Here is a 21077-nt window from a genome sequence, read left to right as displayed (position 1 = left end):
TTCCTCCATCCACTCTCATTCAAGTCACAGAGATATCTAGAATGAGAGTGGAAGGATGGGCTTTGGCCGTGGTAAGCCCGAACTTCCCACAAACAGGGGAGGTATGTAACAGGGGACTTATCCCTGTTCAGTAATGTGCCTTTAATCCAGCAGTGTGGTGGTTAACCTCTGGTAGTTAATTACTAAACACCACCTGCCTGATTAGATGGCTTAGAAAGCCTGTCCTTTGAAACAGGAAGTGAGAACTCTTTAGCTGACACCTAAGCTGAACTTGGAGACACACTTGTCTTGAGCTCTGCCAAAAGATAGCAGAGCTGCTTTCAAGACACAGGGAAAACTTCTAAACCTGTATGCTGACCAACCCTGAAGGGAGCTGAAGCAGGGACAGTGAAGATTTTCCCTCCAAACCACAAGGACCAAATAAGACTTCTAAAACCTGGATGCTGTTATTTTCTGTGCATGCATGGGTGCGGTTCCAGGAGAGCAGAGAAACTTACAAACAGATAAGACTTTTATTCTTAAGAGACTGCTTATATCTGCTTATTGCATGCTATGTTTTGGGGCTGGGGAGAAATGCTTGACTAGGGAGATGTGAATTGATTGCATAGTGTTTTCACTAGAAATACTCCCAAGTGAATGGAAGCTTTGTTCTCCCCCCCTTGTTTGGATGTTTTCCTAATAAAAATGGAAAAGGCACAATAAAGCCTTATTATAATTTCACATTATAAAGCCTCCTAATTGCGTACCTCTGTGAACGTCCGTCCACATATGGTGTCCGAGGTGAGACAAGAGGTGTCTTTGTAGTTAAAAAGGACCGGAGAGTTTTATGTGAAATTTTTTGTTATGCTTTTTGCCTACAAACAAATCTGAGCAACTTAAAAAAAAAAAAAATAAACCTCATGCAGCAGAGATCAGAATTAAAGGGACACACCACTGCACTGAAACTTACACTGCATTGAAACTTACAAAAACACAGATGGACTCTTTTCCCCAATCCCAAGAGGAGAGAGACTGCTGAAGCAGCTAAAACTTTATTTGCCTATCACAAAGCGTAATATGGTCATTGAAATAGGGGTTTTGCCTTCCAGCCATAGTCAGGGTTCAAGAAGTGAGTCAGCCCTTAAAAAGGGATAGGTGTTTGTTGTTTTCAAAAGTTTCGCTGAAGCAGTGAATACAGATGGTGACCCACGAGTGGTACTGATTTTGCAAATAAAGGTTGCCACACCGCATAGGGCTACCAGCTGTGAATCGAGTATATGCAGAAAAGTGTGAAAATTGATACAAGACTGTGCTGAAGCAAGGGAATTTTTAGCAAACAAATGCTGAATAAAAAATTGCCCTATAAAGGAAAAGGGTTTTCAAAGCCAATTGCTGAGTGTTGAGTCCACTGCAAAGAATGTTTTTTTTCTGCAAGTAAAAAAGTATGCCTATTATCTTGGGAGCAAAACAGACACCCAAAGTGTGAAGTGTGAATGCCATAATACCCAAAGATGAGACTGAAAATTACTGAACTCAGGCAGAAAACCAAATTCTGTTGCTGAAGCGGAGGGATTGCACCTAGCAAATAAATGGTGTATAGCAAATAGACTTTTTTACCTAGCAACTGCACAATATTGTATACCTGATAAAAGAAAATGCATGCACAGCACTGCTGATATTGGGGAAAAAAAAAAAAAAAAATTACCCAAGAAATAAAAGTCTACAGAGATGCCTGTGAGAGCTACGACCTCTATAAGCAAAATATGCCCATCTGTAGGACTACCACAATTGGGGGTTCTAGCAAATACACTGGCAACAGCTGCAATAGCGCCTCCTGAGGTCAGGAAGAAAATTACACTTGATAGCCTAAAAATGGAGGACAAGATGCAGTGTTCCTGTTATGAACCCTACCCCACGGAAGAGTGGCCCTTCCAGTCCAATAAAGAGGAAGACATCTCTTACGGGGAACCCGAACCGAGTTACACCCACAAAACACCCCAAGAATGGTGGGGGTGCCTGAACTCGGCACGAACAGAAAAGACCGCTCCCTTTGATGACGAATATGATCAGCAGGAGACAGAGCGGGAGCAGTGGATCACCGAAAATTTCTGTCAGCTAAAGCAGCTGCAAGAAAAGCCTGGCGTATATAATGAAGCTGCTAAAATTTCAAATGAAGATGGAGACCCCAATATCCCTGAAGGGACGGTGTCATCCAAATCAAAAAGGCGGAAAAAGAAAAGCGGTTCTTCACTTACCGTGGAAGTAACAGACATGTCCGCAGATCCTGTGGAGAAAAAGGGGGAACCTGCAGCCTAGAGAAAATGGAGAATTCGTCCCACGGTTAACCGAATATCCAGAGGGCCCAAGGCAGAAGTCGGGTACCCCAAAGAAGTGTCTCTCCGGTGCCAACAGTGAGGAACCCTCAACCAACCATCCCAGGGAAGTGGAGCAGGAACCAGTGAGTGACTGTAAGGAATCCGCTCCGCAGTTTACTGGTTGCCTTACCTTGCAGCCTGTGCAGTCCTGGAGCACCTCTCCTGATGTTTGCTGCAGCCTGGATTCACTCACCAAAGCTATACACACTCCCTCTGGTATCTACTGCAGCTGTGCAGCCTATCACTGCAACCTAGACTTGCATTCATTCATTGGAGCAGTACCTTCACACCCCCCTCCGGGGATTGGCCCGCTGGCCTTTAAGTATTGTCTTCCCATAATGCTCCCTGCCGAGCATAGTCCTTCCAGGATGTCACTATCTGTTCTGCCACAAGCCCTCGCTTGTTCCTGTCTCTCATGCTGAAGCGGAGTATTCTCCTTGTTGTCTGCAGCTCCAGGTTTCCTAAGGCCGGCTGCTATATTCACGCAGCGGTCTGCTCCAGTCTCCTGTGTTGTAGCTGAGTACTCTTCTTGTTCACTTCAGCTCCTTGTTTCCTGTGACCGGCTGCTATATTCACGCAGCGGTCCACTCCTGTTCTCCTGTGCTGAAGCAGAGGTTTTCGTCCCTGCGTCCCTCAGCCTCCTGGATTCCTGCACTGAAGCGGATGTTTCGTCCCTGCGTTCTTCAGTCTCCTGGATTCCTGCACTGAAGCGGAGGTTTCCCTGTGTATCTTCAGCTTCCTGGTTCCTGGGGCCTACTCTTTCCCTAATCTAGAGAGGCCGTGTCCTGGTTCCTGCGCTGAGACAGAGGATTCCCTAGCCCGCTCAGGACTCTTGCGCTGTAGCACTGGTGCACCCGTGCAGCAAAGCGGTGTGCTACTCTGGTCTGCCTACCATCTCCTGTGACCAGTACCATGGGCCATGGTCGTCGCTCGCGCAGAGGCCAACCCCGCGCTCCTAAGCTGAAGCGGGGCTCTCCTGACTACCTGTTGCCGAACTCTTGCCTGAACAATGTTTATCCTGATGTCTCCTGTCCTGACCCTGGCTTCTACAACGACGACGCTGTCTTCTCCAATCCTGATCCTGCGACATATGACTACGAACTGCGCAATCCGGATCAGCCTGCGCGGTCTCAGGTCGGTGCTTTTACAACCCCACCTCAGCCTCGCGGTCCGGTCCTGGTTTGTGGCGAGCAGAACCCTGACAGTGACGATCCCTTGACCAGCCCTGAAGATGCCCTGAAAATTGCCCGGCGTGACTGTGATCTACTTCGAGAACAATTGAAGCTTGAGAGAGCAGATAATGCTGAGTTACAGATGGCGGTGCTCACAATGTACTCTGAATCTGGAACAGAATTGGACGATCTCGAGACTGAGCTAGATACTGCAAATGCTACTATTTCTGCCATGGATAAAAAGCAGAGCCAATCTGATAAAATGGTGGCTACGCTAAAGCGGAAGTATGAGGAGGCACTTAAGCAGATGACAGTCTTCCAGCAAGAGGTTCACACTCTTCGCATAGAGCTGAATGCCTCACAACAGGAGATCAACAGTGTCCAGATAGAAGTGGACGTATCTCAGAAAGAGGTTCAGACACTCCGCAGAGCACTGAATGCCTCACATCATGAGACCAACAGCTGCCGCACAGACCTGGAAGTTTCCAGAAAGGAACTACACAGTCTCACCGAGGAGCTGGACATTGCTAAAGAAACTATTGGTAATCTTGATACAGATCTCAAAGTCTCTCAGAAGGAGCTTCAGACCCTCAACCTAGAGAAGGAAGTCTCACGCCAGGAGATTGTCATTCTCAAAGCAGATGTGTGTAAATGGAAGGAGGACTGCAAAGAAGCCAAGAAGAATAGAGACTGAAAAAGGAGAAAATTCAAGATTAAAAAGAGAAAACTTAAAACTGAAAGAAGAAAATTTTCAGTTAACAGAAGAAGTCAAGGAAAAGTTTGACGCAGAGCACCGACTGCAGAACCAACTGCAAGGTCTGCGTACACACCTCCAGTATGCTGAGGAGAAGCAGCAAATGCTACAGGAAGAAAAACTGCAGGCTGCTAAAGAGGTACAAGTGCTGCAGGAACGTCTGAATACCCAGTACGTCCCCACAGAGCAGTATGAGGAGCTAACGGCCACGCTGCATGTCTTCAGAGCATCGTTGGAAGCGGAGCTTCGATACCAGGTGACTCTGTATGAGAGGGAGCGTGAGAAGGCTCAGAAACTGGAGCAAGAGCTGGAGAGACAGAGAGACTGTTCCATTTCCTTGAGTCAGTACACCAAGGAGAAAACAGACGCAGTGGCAACCTTGACGACAAAAATTACAGAGCTCCAGAATATGAAGGAGACTCTGATACAGATTCCTCCAATACGGAAAAAGGTATTGGCTCTGCCCAAGCACCAGTATCCCACAGTAACTAATGCCCGCAAGGACAAGGGTACAGTGAGAGTTGGGGACTCCACACAACTTCAAAACAAAATTACGAAGTTTGAGCCACCAAAGAAAGCACTAGCCAAACCTACAGCTGCCCAACAGGCAACAAACAGAGGTAGGAGTGCAGAATCAAAGCCAGAAGAATCCTTAGCTGAAACTCTACAACTGTTGCCATACACTTTGTCTACAAAAAGAGGAGTGCCCGACGCAACAGAATTCTCAAGACCGCGCACGTGATAAAAAGACTTTACGTGGAAAAAGTCCTCCTCGAGCGACTGAGGAGTGCTAATCTCAAGCATCTTTGGGAGGGGACAAAAATAAACTGGAGAAAGGGCTCCAATCCCAGCGGGACAGAGGGTTCTCTTCCTCCATCCACTCTCATTCAAGTCACAGAGATATCTAGAATGAGAGTGGAAGGATGGGCTTTGGCCGTGGTAAGCCCGAGCTTCCCACAAACAGGGGAGGTATGTAACAGGGGACTTATCCCTGTTCAGTAATGTGCCTTTAATCCAGCAGTGTGGTGGTTAACCTCTGGTAGTTAATTACTAAACACCACCTGCCTGATTAGATGGCTTAGAAAGCCTGTCCTTTGAAACAAGAAGTGAGAACTCTTTAGCTGACACCTAAGCTGAACTTGGAGACACACTTGTTTTGAGCTCTGCCAAAAGATAGCAGAGCTGCTTTCAAGACACAGGGAAAACATCTAAACCTGTATGCTGACCAACCCTGAAGGGAGCTGAAGCAGGGACAGTGAAGATTTTCCCTCCAAACCACAAGGACCAAATAAGACTTCTAAAACCTGGATGCTGATATTTTCTGTGCACGCATGGGTGCGGTTCCAGGAGAGCAGAGAAGCTTACAAACAGATAAGACTTTTATTCTTAAGAGACTGCTTATTGCATGCTATGTTTTGGGGCTGGGGAGAAATGCTTGACTAGGGAGATGTGAATTGATTGCATAGTGTTTTCACTAGAAATACTCCCAAGTGAATGGAAGCTTTGTTCCCCCCCCTTGTTTGGATGTTTTCCTGATAAAAAAGGAAAAGGCACAATAAAGCCTTATTATAATTTCACATTATAAAGCCTCCTAATTGCGTACCTCTGTGAACGTCCGTCCACAGTACCGTTGGTGCACTTGACTTTTTACCTGCCGGGCACTCCTGTACCCGGTTCTGCAACTATCTTCACAAAGGATCGGCGAGGGCGTAGATGACGTCACCAGTAGGTGTCCGGGGCGATCCCACCCAGACACGCTGCGACTTAGTAGCGGGGCCTGGTCCCAGGCCTCCCGCGGCTTTAGAACTGTCCTGGTATGACTCGTGGCACAGTAAGGGGATCCGGACCCCGACTATGGCCAGTCCCTAGCTCTGCTGCTTGCTACTGGGGCTCAGGGTCTAACTGGGCCTGGGGCATGTGGCCTAGGTAGGGGCGGCAGCCTCCCTACACCGGAGCTCCTTCTCCTTCCTCCGACAGCTAGCTCTCAACACTCGTGCGTCCCTCCACTTCCTTTTCCTCCCTCCTCTCGTACCTGATTGGTTCTGGCGCGTCACGGGGGAAACGCGGGGGCTGCTGGGACCCTTAGTCCCCTAACTCCCCTCCTCCCCTCGCTCTCCTCCTTCGCGGACTTATGTCCCTGCCCTGCGCATGCGCAACCTCCGGCCGGACCAATTCTGCGCTGGCGCCAACCTAACATGGCGGCTCCCTCTTGCGCGGAACCTCCGTTATCGGAGCGTTCCCTAGGTGCACCTCCCCCACCCCCACAACCAACTGGGAGGGGGGGGGAAAACGGGGTCCCAGCTACATATATATATCATATTAAGGCCTATAAACAGAAAAATAACTTCTCATAACAGGAGTCCACCTTATGTTTTGGGCAATATGCAATATGTTTTCCGTTCCACTGGGAAAACTGAAAGCAGCAGTAGACACGCAAATCCGTTCACCCAGTGATGCCACAGACTGTTCAACTGCTGGGAGGTACACATGCAACTGTGGCATAGTTGGAGTGGCTGTGACATCACATAGTGGGGGAGGGGGTAGGTTGGCGTCTCTCGATCTGCACACGATGTTCCTGATGGAACAAAAAAACTATTGAATATCGTACAAAAACAAATGCTGTCTTTAACACTTATAAACCTTCATATTTGACAAAAAATTATTTAAGTTATTTTACAGGGCAAATAGGGGATACCTTTTTTATTTGGACAAACAATAGATATTATAAGACAAGCTTTTGAGAGTTCTCCTCTCTTCCTCAGGTCTGCAATACTGATTTACAAAGATTCCATGAGCTTAACACAGATGTAGAAAAAGAAAAACAAGATAGCCTTCTAAGGCTATGCAGAGAAGGAATAAACAGCTTTGCTGTCAACTGATAAGCGTAGGAGAGTTGTAGAAACTGAGCATGAGACAGAGGGTGTGTTGAGAGATACGCAATATCTCAGAGAGCAGAACTCTTTCTTGGTCTTTGCTTTGCTTTCACAACCCAGTCACTGCCACGAGTAATATAGTTAAACATAACAGGCTGTTGTTACCTTATTTATTTTTGTTATAGTGGGCAGAAATCAATAAATTACTCAGATGCTGAAAAGATATATTAATACAAGAATAGAAAGCCTAAAGCTATTGGGGGAGGGGGGAGCGGGGAAGAAGCTAAAAACAAGTATTTGCCATTTCACTGCAGTTTGGATGTCTTGTACAACAGGCATTGCAAGCTAATTTAATATGAGTGTTAATAATGGTGTTATGTATAGCACCATTACATAATTACATACGGTACATTTGAAATGTTTTTACCATGTACTGTAGGTTTCAATGAATCAGCCATAGCCTAGAGGAACAGGTTTAAAATAACTTCTGTGTTTTCATTTGACAGCAAATCGTTTCTACAAACATTACCTACATGAGTTACCCTTTTCCAGAGCTAGAAATAGATGGCCGGTCTTTCAAAGGCGGTTACGGACAGGGAAAATGTCCATACTTATTGATTTTATTGTGTTATTACTTTGGTAAAAGGCCATAAATGTATGTAAACCGCAGAAGAGCTTGTCAATGTTGAGCTAATCGGTAATAATTCACAGGAATGATAACAGGTGAAGCACTGCGCTTACAAAGAAGCAGCACATATTCCAGCTCTGGCAAGGATGGGATCAGTCCGTTGCAGAGCTTGATCCTCTGCAGTATTGTGATGACCCGGTATAAAATTCACATCCGACTTCACTTCAAGGTGTTTAGCTGGAGAGATTGTAAAGGGCCACCTCACCAGACACCAGAAAATGAAATAATGAAGGGATAATGTTAAAATGGAAGGGAAAGTGAATATGGAGGTTTGCCAAGGGCTGAAATGCAACAGTGAGACTGATGGATTGTATCAAAGAGATACAGTCCACACAAAGAATCCCTTAGATAGGTGCACTACAGACCAGAATTTTTATACATAGTTAATTCTTAGATGGTCTACGCGAAACTGCGAACAACGGTTAAAACAAACTTTAATAACATTTAAATAGTAAACAACAATACAAATCTTTTAATCCTCTAAGTTTTATAGTGTTTTTATGTCTTATCTTTAATATAGGATTATACTCCAACAGGCAGAAAAAAGAATAAACTCCAATTCAACATGTACAGAGTCCTGTTGTGAACATCCATCTGTGTATATGTAAAGAAGACTGATGTTCACAGCAGGACTCTGTAAATATTGAATTGGAGTTCATTCTTTTTTCTGCCTTGGAGTATAATCCTATAATAAAGATAAAAGACATAAAAACACTATAAAACTTAGAGGATTAAAAGATTGTTATTGTTGTTTACTATTTAAATGTTATTAAAGTTTGTTTTAACCGTTGTTCGCAGTTTCACGTAGACCATCTAAGAATTAACTATATATAAAAATTCTGGTCTATAGTGCACCTATCTAAGGGATTCTTTGTGTGGACTGTATCTCTTTGATACAATCCATCAGTCTCACTGTATATTCTCTCTACCTCCCAGGTAGCACACAGCACGCATAACCTCTGAGTTTGGAGCGAGGCACCCTATTTGTTTAATCAGTAATGCAACAGGTCTTATTTTTTTTATTTTTTAATGAACCATGTTAAAGAACAAATTTCACCCAACACAGCTCCCAAACAGCACTGAAACGGTTAAATGTATGGTAACGATGAAACACTGATAATCCTGAGAAAGCTTTAAAGGGAATAGGGTTAAAACCAGTGAAATGTAATGACTGCAACGCACATTATTTCGAACCGTAAAAGCGCAAATTCACCTCGGGTGTCACTTGATGAAACTACCTCAAATTCTGTGGGGGGAAGGGCGGGGGGGAGGTTGTTACGTTGTGTTTTTTGGCCAATGCCTGATTGCATATCAGACACAACAGGTTTAACGTTGCTAAAAAATAAACTGGTAAAGTAATACATCAAGATAAATAAATACACCTCAAGGACGTGTTCACGTCTCAGACATTGTTAAGAATACAGAGGAATGCAGGACAGGGAGATGTGAGGGAAGACAATGATGTGTAGGGAGAAGAGAGGATGACAATGGTGGAAATAGGAATGAAAGAGGTTGGCAGGCGTTGTATCCCTTTTTATAGCCCCCTCCCCAAAAAAAACTCCCTTTAAAGCTGCAGTTCAGTCTTTTTTTTTTTTTTTTTTTACATTTATTTTTTTACTTCAATAGTTTCATGTGTGCAATCTCTAATTACCTAAAGAACAGTATAGCTGCAGCTCAATTCGTTTTCCATGTATTGATAGGTCGAAATTTGGTGACATATTAAAAGCTGGCATTTGTTTATAATCTGCTTGACTGGCAGTGGAAGCTCATGAATATTCATGAGCAATCCTGAACTGACAAGTGCTAGAGGGAGGGCAGGGCTGACAAAGGGGTGTGCCAGGGCTTGTGACAGGACATGAAGGGGCAGTGCCTTAGCAAATGGCTGTTAAAATAGAATACAAGAAAATTGGTCTTTCAAAGTTGTTTTTTTAAAAACAGAAAATGCTAAAAGTATTTTTTCTTACTACAGAACTGATTTATTAAAAAAAACAAACATGCAGGATATTCACTGAACTGTTGCTTTAATATCTGCCTGGTCTGTAGCCTGCACCACATTACAGAGCGCTCAACCTGTGACTATCCCGGGTAAACTGTGTGAGAAGGGGGATTGAGTGCGCATAGCATTGATTTTACAATGATGCTGAAGATTACAGATATATTTTTAAGCTACCTATGCTTTACCTGCGTCACCATGATAAGATACTGCACTATTAAATGCCCGAGGAGCAATGCATTTCTGGGCTTCTGGCAGCTAAGAAGCTAGTCACGTAATGTCTGTTCTATCATTTTTAATGTTTGTTTCGTTATTTGAGTTTTTTACTAGTGTACCCAATACCAGGTTTCACGCTGTTATTAAAAGCAGTGGGAGGAAGAAGAAACTTATCGAATCTTATACCAAGATACACAGAAAAAGTCAATAACACAATCATATTTTTTTCTGAAAAGGCAGAAATTAACTGCGATAGAAACATCAAAGTGCTTTGTTTTTTTATACATTATAAGAAAAGAAAAAGAAGAAACATCAAGCCCTCGTATTAGTACTGTTCCTCATTTCATTAAAGCAAAGCAACATAAGCCAGAATAAAAAGAAAACTCCTCTTAATTTGTATGTATCCCACAGTTAGACACACTATATATACATCAAAGCACGAACCCTCGCAAAGGGAACCAGCAAAGAGTCCTTTAAAAGTCTGCTAGCAATCCTGAGAGGAAACAGATGTCTAATTAAAGACTACCCCAACAGAGCAAGAAAATCATGTATTCTACAGATGTAGTCATTAGGAACTGTGTGCCATTATGATTAAGGGTTGGTACCCCACTCCCACCCCATGCTGGATAAGACGCCAGTGCTACGAGCCAGGTGGCGTTTGAAACTCCTGCATGTAAGGGAGATGCCAAACAGGAAGACGAGAGCAAATATAATAAGGAGCAAGGGAAAGGGATGATCACAAAGGAGAAAAAGAAAGGGAGGAAGAGTGAGAAAGAAACAAAGAAGGGTTAAACATGTGAGTGTTTCTATAACAATAGCTCAATTGTATTCCTACAAATATATATGGGTGCTGTTGACTGATCGATTGCACCACACCTGTCTATGTGGAGAGGAGAGTTGACTGACTGAGCACACAATCAATACAGTAACACGCCCACACAATATTGTAATGATTGCTTTAGCTCAGTATTGGTCATTTCTAGTTGCAGAAGAGTATTCTAACATTTTCAGAGGGCCCCTCAGCAGAACAATTGGAAAGTAAAACAAAGGTGATACGGACAGAACAGAACCGAGAAGCTGGTAATTCAACGTCAAGGTAGTTTATATACCAGACATAGGAGACGGAACAAAAATCAGCCTACTAGTGTCTCGGAAAAAGATAAGAATAAACTCTAGTAAACTATTGAAATTATATTATTGATGAGGTGTTGCCAAAATGCATAACTAATGTGATATGAACCACATAGTAATGAATAGTTTTTAAGTTTGATTGCTTTTATATATTTCTTTGTAACCGCGTTTTTTCCATTCTGCGGTTTCCCTGCTTGTGAGAGGGTTAATAAATTATATACTGAGACAAATCCTACCTGGATTATTTACGGTTGAGTATTTAGAAACATTACATTTGACATCTTTTAACTCTCCGACAACCAATACTGTACTTGTATATCTGTGAGTGAAATTGTTCCCTGGGGGGCTCATTAAAATCAGCTTTAAAATTTTTTTTTTTTAAATCATGTTTTATTTCTGTGATCATTTGGTTTGAACACTTATGTTCCACAAGACACAACAGACATTATTATTCCATTCAGGCACATTGTACCTCCATATTTGTAAGAATAAAACTGTGTGGGAGGAACGCCAAAGTACCCTCTCATCCGAGCACTCAAAATGAATTATAACTTTAAGTTTATCCATTAGTCTCCCTTTGTACAATGACTCGCTGACCCACTGCGGCATTTCTCTGTCTACATTCTGTAGTGTCAGGATAATTGTGTAGTCACTGTAGTTATACAAGAAAATTGCAATGTACCTAAATCTGTTCTCATTCTCTTTCCCAATGTATGTGCTGTATACATTAATGGCACAAAATTATTTGTATTTTCAGACCAGCATTCTGTGTAAAAGAACGGGACATTGTGGACTGTGGATCTTCTTTATACCATCTTTTGATTCATGGGACTACTCCGATTCGTCAGGTTTATTATCTGATATTGCGCCAGGGAATTATTGTCTGTGTTTGTTTTATCTGTGTCATTTGTTATCTCTCCATTAATGGCACTATATAAATAAAAACATACATATTACATACATGTCACTTTAGGACCATCCATTCTTTTACCTACGTGTATACAAATTATTACAGCACAAATGTGAAACATTAGCTGGCACTCATGCGTCTAAAACTCTTGGCAAATAATCTAATGGAAAACATTATTCAGTTACCTTTTTATAACAATTGACATATTAACAATACAATTAATATTTATTAAAATGACAATACTAGGTTTGAGAAGGAAATATCATTTTAACATGACATTTTCTGAATGATTGACTTTAATTGCCAGCATATCCTTTCTATGTTTTAATACCTTTAGAAAGAAAGCCTTCAAGGCAGCTCATGAATGTAAATTTTTAGAGCTTACAGGAAAAATGATGTATTCTCAAACACACAATCATAATAGTAATAATAATAGTCAGACATGTTGGTGCTACATCACTTATTCATGATTACTCATTTTCTGGGACAGTAGCACATGTGGCTACAAACAGAGAAGAGAAGAAAATCTCACTTAATCTTCCCTTCTTCAGCATGGATTTCTTGTAGTCTAGTGTATTGCACACGCACAGAAATATGTCTCAACTCCTGCAGTGAATGCTTTATTCATGAATCGCGCAAGAACAGATTTTCCTTCCCAGCAGCAAGATTACCTTCTCTTGCTGTACTATAGCAACATAAGCAACAATGGCATATTTGGTACAAAATGTTAAGCTAACTAGCCCATAATAGCTCCTGTACTGTACAGTACATGCCTTGCATGAACTAATGGCCCAGATCTACATACAGTAGAAGAGAAGAAATGCAGGCACGCCAGTATTGGTACTGTAGTTAGAGGGTACTTACTGTAGCTGCCTGTGCTCTGTATCCAGGGAGTTCCAAGGGTCCCAGAAGTAGCCAGACATGCAAAAAGGAGGCAGGCACATGGACTTAAGCACATGAAATCTTTTTTGCTTAAGTCCGTGTGCCTGCCTCCTTTTTGCATATCCAGATCTACACAGAAACGCAAGGTGGAAGCCGAGACCGTGTCATATCTTCTCTGCTGTTTCTTTTTTTTTAATGTTTGTGGAATAATTTCAAATGTGATTAATAGCTTTTTGAATTCCAGGATCCAATTCAAGAGTGCATAACAAGGTAAATCACATTACATACAGCATGTAGCCCCTTTGCAGAGAAGTCAACCACACAAAAAAATGGAATCAGGGAGCTTTGGGCTCAATAAAAGTAATTCTAATGGAAAAACACATTTTATGCCTCTATTGAAGGGGTCTTACTGGTGTTCTTTATTTTTTTTAAAAGGCACAGTAGATGAACTTACAGCAATAGTTTGCCAAAATGTGTCCAATAGCTCTACTTAAAATCGGAAGGAGTACCTGGGACTGCACGAGTTGTACATTCATTCAGGGGTTCTCAACTCCAGTCCTCAAGATTCCCCAACAGGTCATGTTTTAAGGATATCCCTGCTTCAGCACAGGTGGCTCAATCAGTGGCTCCCGACTTCAGCACAGGTGGCTCAATCAAAGACTGAGCCACGGATTGAGCCACCTACGCTGAAGCAGGGATATCCTTAAAACCTGTCCTGGTGGGGGGTCTTGAGTACTGGAGTTGAGAACCTCTGCATTAATTCATAGAATAAAGGGCAGTTTGAGCACCACAGCTATACAATCTATATTAAAATCTTCATATTTACTGCACGTCACTGTAATAAAGTTCCACACACATAATATTAACATCACCCCTGTCACCTTTGTGAGAAAGTTCAAGCAAAGAAGAATGTGTTTATAAGTAAGCTACAGTAAGAAACTCAAGTTTATAGAGAAATGTGGTAGAAAAAGGATTCATCCCCTGCCAGTTAATATCCTAGCTCCGTTCCCAATAGTTTCATAATCACTCTATGAAGTCTCTGGTTTAACCTGTAAACGGAGGGGTCGGATCTCTCAGAAAGGTGCTGAAACGCCACCCCCCAGTTTCCCCACAAAAATAGCTCCAACATTAGCCAGATTGTAGCATCTTTAATAGCAAAATAAGCTAAAACTAATGCAAAGGATATAATAATAACCTTTATTTCCTATAGCGCTTTTCTCCCAATGGGACTCATAATTACAGCACAGTGCGCAGTACGCAGCATTGTACATAGGACTTTTAGAGACACAGTCCCTGCCCAGATGAGTTTACAATCTTTGTTTGGTGCCTGAGGCACAGGGAGATAAAGTGACTTGCCAAGGTCACAAGGAGCCGACACTGGGAATTGAACCAGGCTCCCCTGATTCAAATGCTGTGTCAAATATGTTAAACTGTTCATGCAATGTCTTTATACATAATGTATAACCCTGTTCACTTAATGTAACCATATACAGTATTTGTCAACATAACACTGTGACCAGGACATACTTTTAAAACGAGAGGTAACTCTGAATGTATTACTACCTGGTAAAACATGTTATAAATAAATACATTGTTATCGGTGTCAGTGCCTACACTCACTGAGCCATTCTCCTTTAGCCCTGGGACACAAGGGGGTGAATATTTCTTTAGCCAATCATTTTCATCCAAGTTCTGAGCAAGACTTACCTTCTTGCTTCACTAGAAGGACGCGGTGTAAAAGAAACTTCTTCCACGTCCGAGTCGTCATCCTCAATTACCTGAAGACAACAGAAAGGGATTGCGATGGAGTACCTTGAATTTAGTACAACTCTCACCAACTGATTCGCGTACACGGACGGTTTCTGATGGTTTGCACCAAAACTACTGAAATGAATGATCATGTGTTTAAGAATTTGAGTAGGACAATGAGGGCGACACCAGTGCTGTAGTGGAGGGTATACGCCCTATACCCTCTTGTTAGTTTCCAACGAAGTGTATACCCTCTGCTTTTGCTGGAACCTCGTTCCTTACACCTGCTTGTGGCGGATGTGGGGCCTGCCCCCCTTACACATCTGCAGCAAGGCTCCAGCCCTCCTCCGTTCCTGCTACAGACGCCGGTGGGCGGCGTGAGAAGGTGCCGGCGTGATAAGAGGCTGATCACGCGTGCCGATGGCGTTGTGGGCCACGAGTTGGCCACCCCTGTCCTAGACCCTAAATATTAAACCTTCAGGAAGCGTATATATACCCTCTGTGTTTTATTTAAAAATTACGATTACCGCACTGGGCGACACCCATAATGGCCCCAATTCAATAAGGGTGAGAAATTGGGAAAAACACAGTTAATAATGCACTGATCTATGGGGATGGACGTTAATGCATATTTAACTGTTTGTTACCCCGCCTCTAACCATATGGAATAGAGGGCAATGAGTTTACAGTCTCTGAAAGGGCAACAAGAAAATAAAGCAGAAAACATGTTTTCTAAAAGTACTCATCAAACAGCAGGCAGACGGCTTGAAATCATTTCTGAGTTTCAAGCAGGTTCAACAAGATTCTTAATTTCCTGAATATGAAACAAGATTAGTTTGTTTAACTTGAGCAGCATGTTTCATCTCCTGAGAGTACAAATTACAAAGAGCAACTTACCTCGGAATAATTCTTAACAGGAGCATTTCTTGCTGTTGTTTGTCTTGACGATGAGGACGAAAATGATTTGAAGGCTGCATGGGGAGACACATGTATTTGTATGTCATTTCGGCATGGCCATCAATAAATTAGTCAACAAAAGTATATGCTTTTACAATGTGATTTACAGCCTCAGTACATCACAGTACCTGTGTGTTGTGTCCTCCTTTGCTGCCTGTTGTTTACTGGTACTGGTAGTCTTCCATGATTGTCTCTTGGTATATGCAATCCTATGAGTGTATTCTGTGTGTACTGTTTCTTTAAGAGAAGGTTATTTGTTCCAAGTTTTTTATGTATATTTTTTTAAGTTTGTATATATATATATATACAGTGTTTATTTCCATGTATATAGTTTTATTTTTATAGTATATGTATGTTTGTTCACTGATATTGGTCTGCTTGTATATGAGTGTTTTAATATTGTGTTATTAGACAATTTGTCAATCAGTGTTTTAGTATAAATGTACTGCCACTTTTACATGTCCCATCATGCCCCTGACGAAGTGACTGACGTCACGAAACGCGTAGGGTGGACTATTACTATTGGCAAGGACTATTTGGCTTCCATCTCCTGTTCAATTGCCTTCCCATCCCCAGCAGCTTCGGCTGTCTCAGTGCCTGGCACTTGCGAGCTTCCCTTCCCTATCCCGGCTCACAGCGGTGACGTCACGTGGTATCGCGAGACCTGAGGTCCGCGTGACTGTCCCAGTGAGGCCTCGGCGGTTTAGAGCTCTGGTGCTCCTCCATTCATGAGCCTATACGTCTGTGGACTAGTGAGGCAGCTGGCGGTGTGACACCACGGGAGAGGAGCTTCCCTGCGGTGCAGCAGCACACTGACGGTGTGGTGAAACCTCCTTTCTCTACCCAGGCCACGGAGGGCTGTGTGATTGATATACAGGCTTATACTATTCAGCATTGCTGTAAGTAGGGTTTCAGTTTTAGCCCCACTGGACGCCATCACTTTATTAGTGTGTTCCCTGCCCAACAAGCTATTGTTTGTTGTTTTTTTTATGTGTATTTTTTAATTATATATTAAATTACTCTCTATATTTGTAAACTATATCAATGATTTGTTGTTTGTATTTAGTTGCACTATGATCTTTTTTCTCTTTTTCTCTTCTCTTTTATGTTGTGGTCTTATATGTTTGTTTGTTTGAGATCGCATTGAGGACACTTCCATGGAACTCATCCCAACCCTTTGAATTGGACTATATTTGGTCAGATTTTCTTTCCTTTTGGCGCCGGTTTATTTTTATTTATTCTCAGTACATCAATTACTGTGTAATGCATGTATTCACTCATGAATCAGTCTTCTGCAGTATGTGCAATGCTTTGTTTTCAAAAACGGTTTCATTCTTTAATGTTATTTGAAGAGAGTATGTTATAATTATCATTCTTTAATGTTATTTGAAGAGAGTATGTTATAATTATCAATCTTTGGGGACATTTTGGCAAAAGAAGATACAAAATAATGCATAATAGAATGAAATAGGAACAAATTAACCTGTTCAGATACACTAAAATAAACTTCTTTGTACCAGTTATTGGCTTCTTTTACACCATTGTTTAAGATGCAGGAATAAATAGAGTCTAGATTGCATTAAATAGACTTTCTCAGTTGAATCTATGCTTGCTTTTGGGAGTCACAATGATCTCTTTTGAGATGTGAGAAACACTGCCCGTTGTTGACAGCATTTAAACTGGAACAACATCACATTCAGGGTCTGTGTGGTAAACTCACCAAGGGGAAAAGTGACGTGGGGCCAGACTTAAAACCAGGCCATTGTGGGAATAAGACTTACACACCGTTACATTATGAGAAAAGTCATTGAATGAAATAACAAAATCTGGAGGGGTCAGCACCACGTTGCCAGTTGGTTTGATTTATGGTCGTAGGATGTTGCATATTTGTGCCCAATATGAGAGAGCCAACCTTTTGTACGTTGTATATTGTAAAAGTTATTACACAATATACATGGAACAAACTGTATTGAAGAGCTTGGTAGAAGATGTGCCTCACAGTTATATATCCACGTCACATGCAGTCCGGGTCCATGTGACACTATCCCGTGATATGATAAGTGTGTTAATTACTATGTTTTATTTAGATATGAACCATTATGATATACAACGTTTACAATACTGTATACACATTACTATTAATATACATAGGCAGAATGTGATAAATCCCATCATAAACTGTGCATCATGTCACTCCTCCCCAACTCCTACTACTGACTCGCCAAAGTGCAACCTAGAACAGAAGTGACCAACAAATAATTTGATACATAGCTGCATGGTGAAAATGCCCCAGTTTTTGCAACAAAATTGCCTGTAAGATACTCATATTTATCATCAATCATGTACTTCTGCAGGAGATAAATTGATTATCATCAGCATAGCCCAATATAAATATCACATCTTAACAGACAATTGGCTCTTTTATAAACCAGCTTATTTTACATGATGAATTGACGCACCCCGGTACCTTACTTCTGCTATTAAGCATATTCTAATAAGTTTCTAAGTACAAGCTATTTACAAATACATTTACACTAAATACAAGAAAAAGGAAGTCTCTGTTGCTTTGAGCAAATTTCTGTAAAAGTGGGGCTGAAAGAGTATTATAGCGGTAACTGACTTGGAAGAAGGTGGAAGTGTAGAGGTAGAGGAGCACAACCGGAGTCCACGGAATAGAAAAAAGGAAAAATACCAGGGCAACTCCAAATAGAGATACATTTATTGTGTTAGCTCCCAATGGAAGGTGAAAAAAACGCACCTACGCGTTTCATCTTTATAATTAGCTTTTGCCGCAATTCATTGCCGTAATGACGTCATCAACCCACGACTCTAAACAGAGTCGCGCTGACGCAACATCAATCCCCATTGGCCCTGAATGTCACCTGACTAAAATTCAATAATGAAAACTTTATTCACTAACAAAAACAAATATATACTAAAAAGTGAATAAAACATATAAAAGTAACAAAATAAGTTAAAAACGTATGCATAACCCTGCCAGATTGACTGATAAACCATAAGGTGAACACTAGCCACAGAAAATAATTAAAAAATGATCAAAAAGATTAATAGTATAAACAAACACATTAATACATATAATGTCATAATCATAAATGAACCATTCCTGCAGCAAACAGAAATTCATATCAATCTGGCAGGGGTATAAAGTAACCCTTGATTTGCAGGGGGGGGAGGACGGATGTAGGGAGGGGGGGTAAGAGAGAAAGGAATAGAAATAGAAAAAAAGTAGAAAAAGGAAAAGAAAAAAGGATGAGGGCTACTGCACCGACACACTTTATTCGAGCAAATACCCAGTATGTACCTGGCAGATACCTGGAATGCGCCGCTCCTCACCTCTGACAAGCCCCGTTGCGTTTGCCTTCCCAGCCTGGGTTCATGCCTGGCTGACGGGCGGCTGATCTGTTAAATGATAATGATTAGGATTTAATAGGCTGCAATGCTTCGCGTGTCTACCAGATGGCATAAATTCATGAATTGTAATGCAGTATATATATATATATATATATATATATATATATATATATATATATATATATATATATATATATATATATATATATATATATATACTGTGCAGTATTGCAGCCAGCGGGAATAAAATGCTTCAATCCCTGCCTGGAAAATACCTCAATGCACTCGGGCAGAAAACAGTCACAAACCTCAATACACCCGGGTATACCCGAATTCGTGGGACTAGCCGAGCTCGAATAAAGTGTGTCGCCAGTGTATACTACTGTTTGACAACATTCTAAAGAAAATGAGTGAGGTCCCAGTCTACAGTATGTTCAGACCAAGGGGAGTTCTGGTTCTTAAAGTGAAGATCTAGAAGGCTTCCCGCTGGTCTAGAACATTCAATCCATTCCCACCTCTGGGTAACGGGAGAACATAGTCGATACCTTGAAACGTGAAATCCTCAACGCCTCCCCTAGGGCAATCAGAAAAGTGTTTGATGACAGGATGATCGAGATCCCTATTCAAAATAAGACGAAAGTGCTCCATGATCCTGATTTTAAGGCAACGTTTGGTCCTTCCAATGTATTGTTGAGCACATCCACACGTTAATAAGTAAATAACAAACGATGTATTACAATTAATAAACGTGTGGATTTTATGAATTTCTCTTGTTCTCGTAGACGTAAAGGTATTCTTAGAATTCATCTTGATACAGATCTTACATTTATTGCATTTAAAGGTCCATTTAACCTGACATCCAAAACCTATGCCAAACTAGATGTACTTTACAGGAACAAATCCCCCCTAAGTCTGCTGGTCAGAAAGCGTATCGCACAGCAGATGCTAATGTCAATTATCGACAATGGGGACATAGTATACGGCTCGGCACCCCAAACCCACCTTAGCAAACTTGATACCCTCTACAATTCAATATGCAACAATAGTTCTCCAATGCAACTACAACACACATCACTGCGAAATGCTCAAAGAACTACAGTAGATTGGTCAACACTCGAGTCTAGGTGCAAAGTTCATCTCTCCTTTCTTGCCTTCAAATACTTTCTGGGCAAGCTACCCGTCTTTCTGAACAAGCTCCCCACCCCTACCACATGCAGCACTTATCTGAGATCTGACTCAAAAGACTGTTCATGGTCCCAATGTTCAGCAAAGTATCCGGCCGCTCCTCCTTCTCACCCCAAAACTGGAACAATCTACCGGAGACTCACATCTGCCACCAGTCTAAGTTCTTTCAAAACTAAAGCTGTCTCACATTTTAATCTGGTCTTTAACTGTTACGCCTATAATATATATATATTATCTCCAACTGTGTATGCTATGTCTTGTATATAATGTATACCCTGTTGTATACCACTTATATAACTATGAATTTGTAACCATGTATTATTTGTCATCTTAACTATGCCCAGGACATACTTGAAAATAAAAGGTAACTCTCAATGTATTACTTCCTGGTAAAACATTTTATAAATAAAATTATAAATACATTTAGGGAGATCTGATCTAATCTGTACTTTGATGAAAAAAGACTAAGGGAAAGGAAATTAGCCACTGTTTTGCCCTTTTTAAAGACCATATTAGGGCCAATGAAATAAACGGTTTAAGTACTGGATCAAGGGATAACACTCCCCAGTGTTTCTTGAAGATAGATCTGATTTGTTCACCTTGTGAACTGTAGCGCGCAATGAATAACGGGGTATCATGCATTAAGGGCTTTTTTTGGAGAGTGTTTTACCAGGCTCACCCTATACATAAGAGAGACTTCCTGTAATGATTTGTCTAGGCCATTTTTTATTGTAACCCCTAATCAAGAATCTGTCATAAAGATCCTTCAATTGTATAACAACATCATCCTCACTGGAACAGTTGCGTCTCACACGCATGAACAGTCCCTTCGGTACACCCT

The 21077-nt window shown here is 41.6% G+C and overlaps 1 protein-coding gene across 2 annotated transcripts in view; it reads right to left on the bottom strand.

Moving 5' to 3' along the window:
• The window catches only part of MRE11 (MRE11 double strand break repair nuclease), a 185239-nt gene that overhangs the window by 49383 nt on the left and 114779 nt on the right, over positions 1-21077 (bottom strand). The window contains exons 15-16 of one of the 2 annotated variants that reach the window (XM_075592499.1): positions 15620-15693; positions 14681-14751 (exon numbers count right to left, since the gene is read on the bottom strand). The exons of the other annotated variant lie outside the window; for it this stretch is intronic. Coding sequence (XP_075448614.1) covers positions 14681-14751; positions 15620-15693 — 145 coding nt within the window. The remainder of the gene's footprint in view (positions 1-14680; positions 14752-15619; positions 15694-21077) is intronic. 2 annotated transcript variants of the gene reach the window in all.

Source organism: Ascaphus truei, chromosome 3, assembly GCF_040206685.1.
Source record: "Ascaphus truei isolate aAscTru1 chromosome 3, aAscTru1.hap1, whole genome shotgun sequence".
NCBI classification, from domain to species: Eukaryota; Metazoa; Chordata; class Amphibia; order Anura; family Ascaphidae; genus Ascaphus; species Ascaphus truei.
This window is presented reverse-complemented; position numbering and strand designations above follow the sequence as displayed.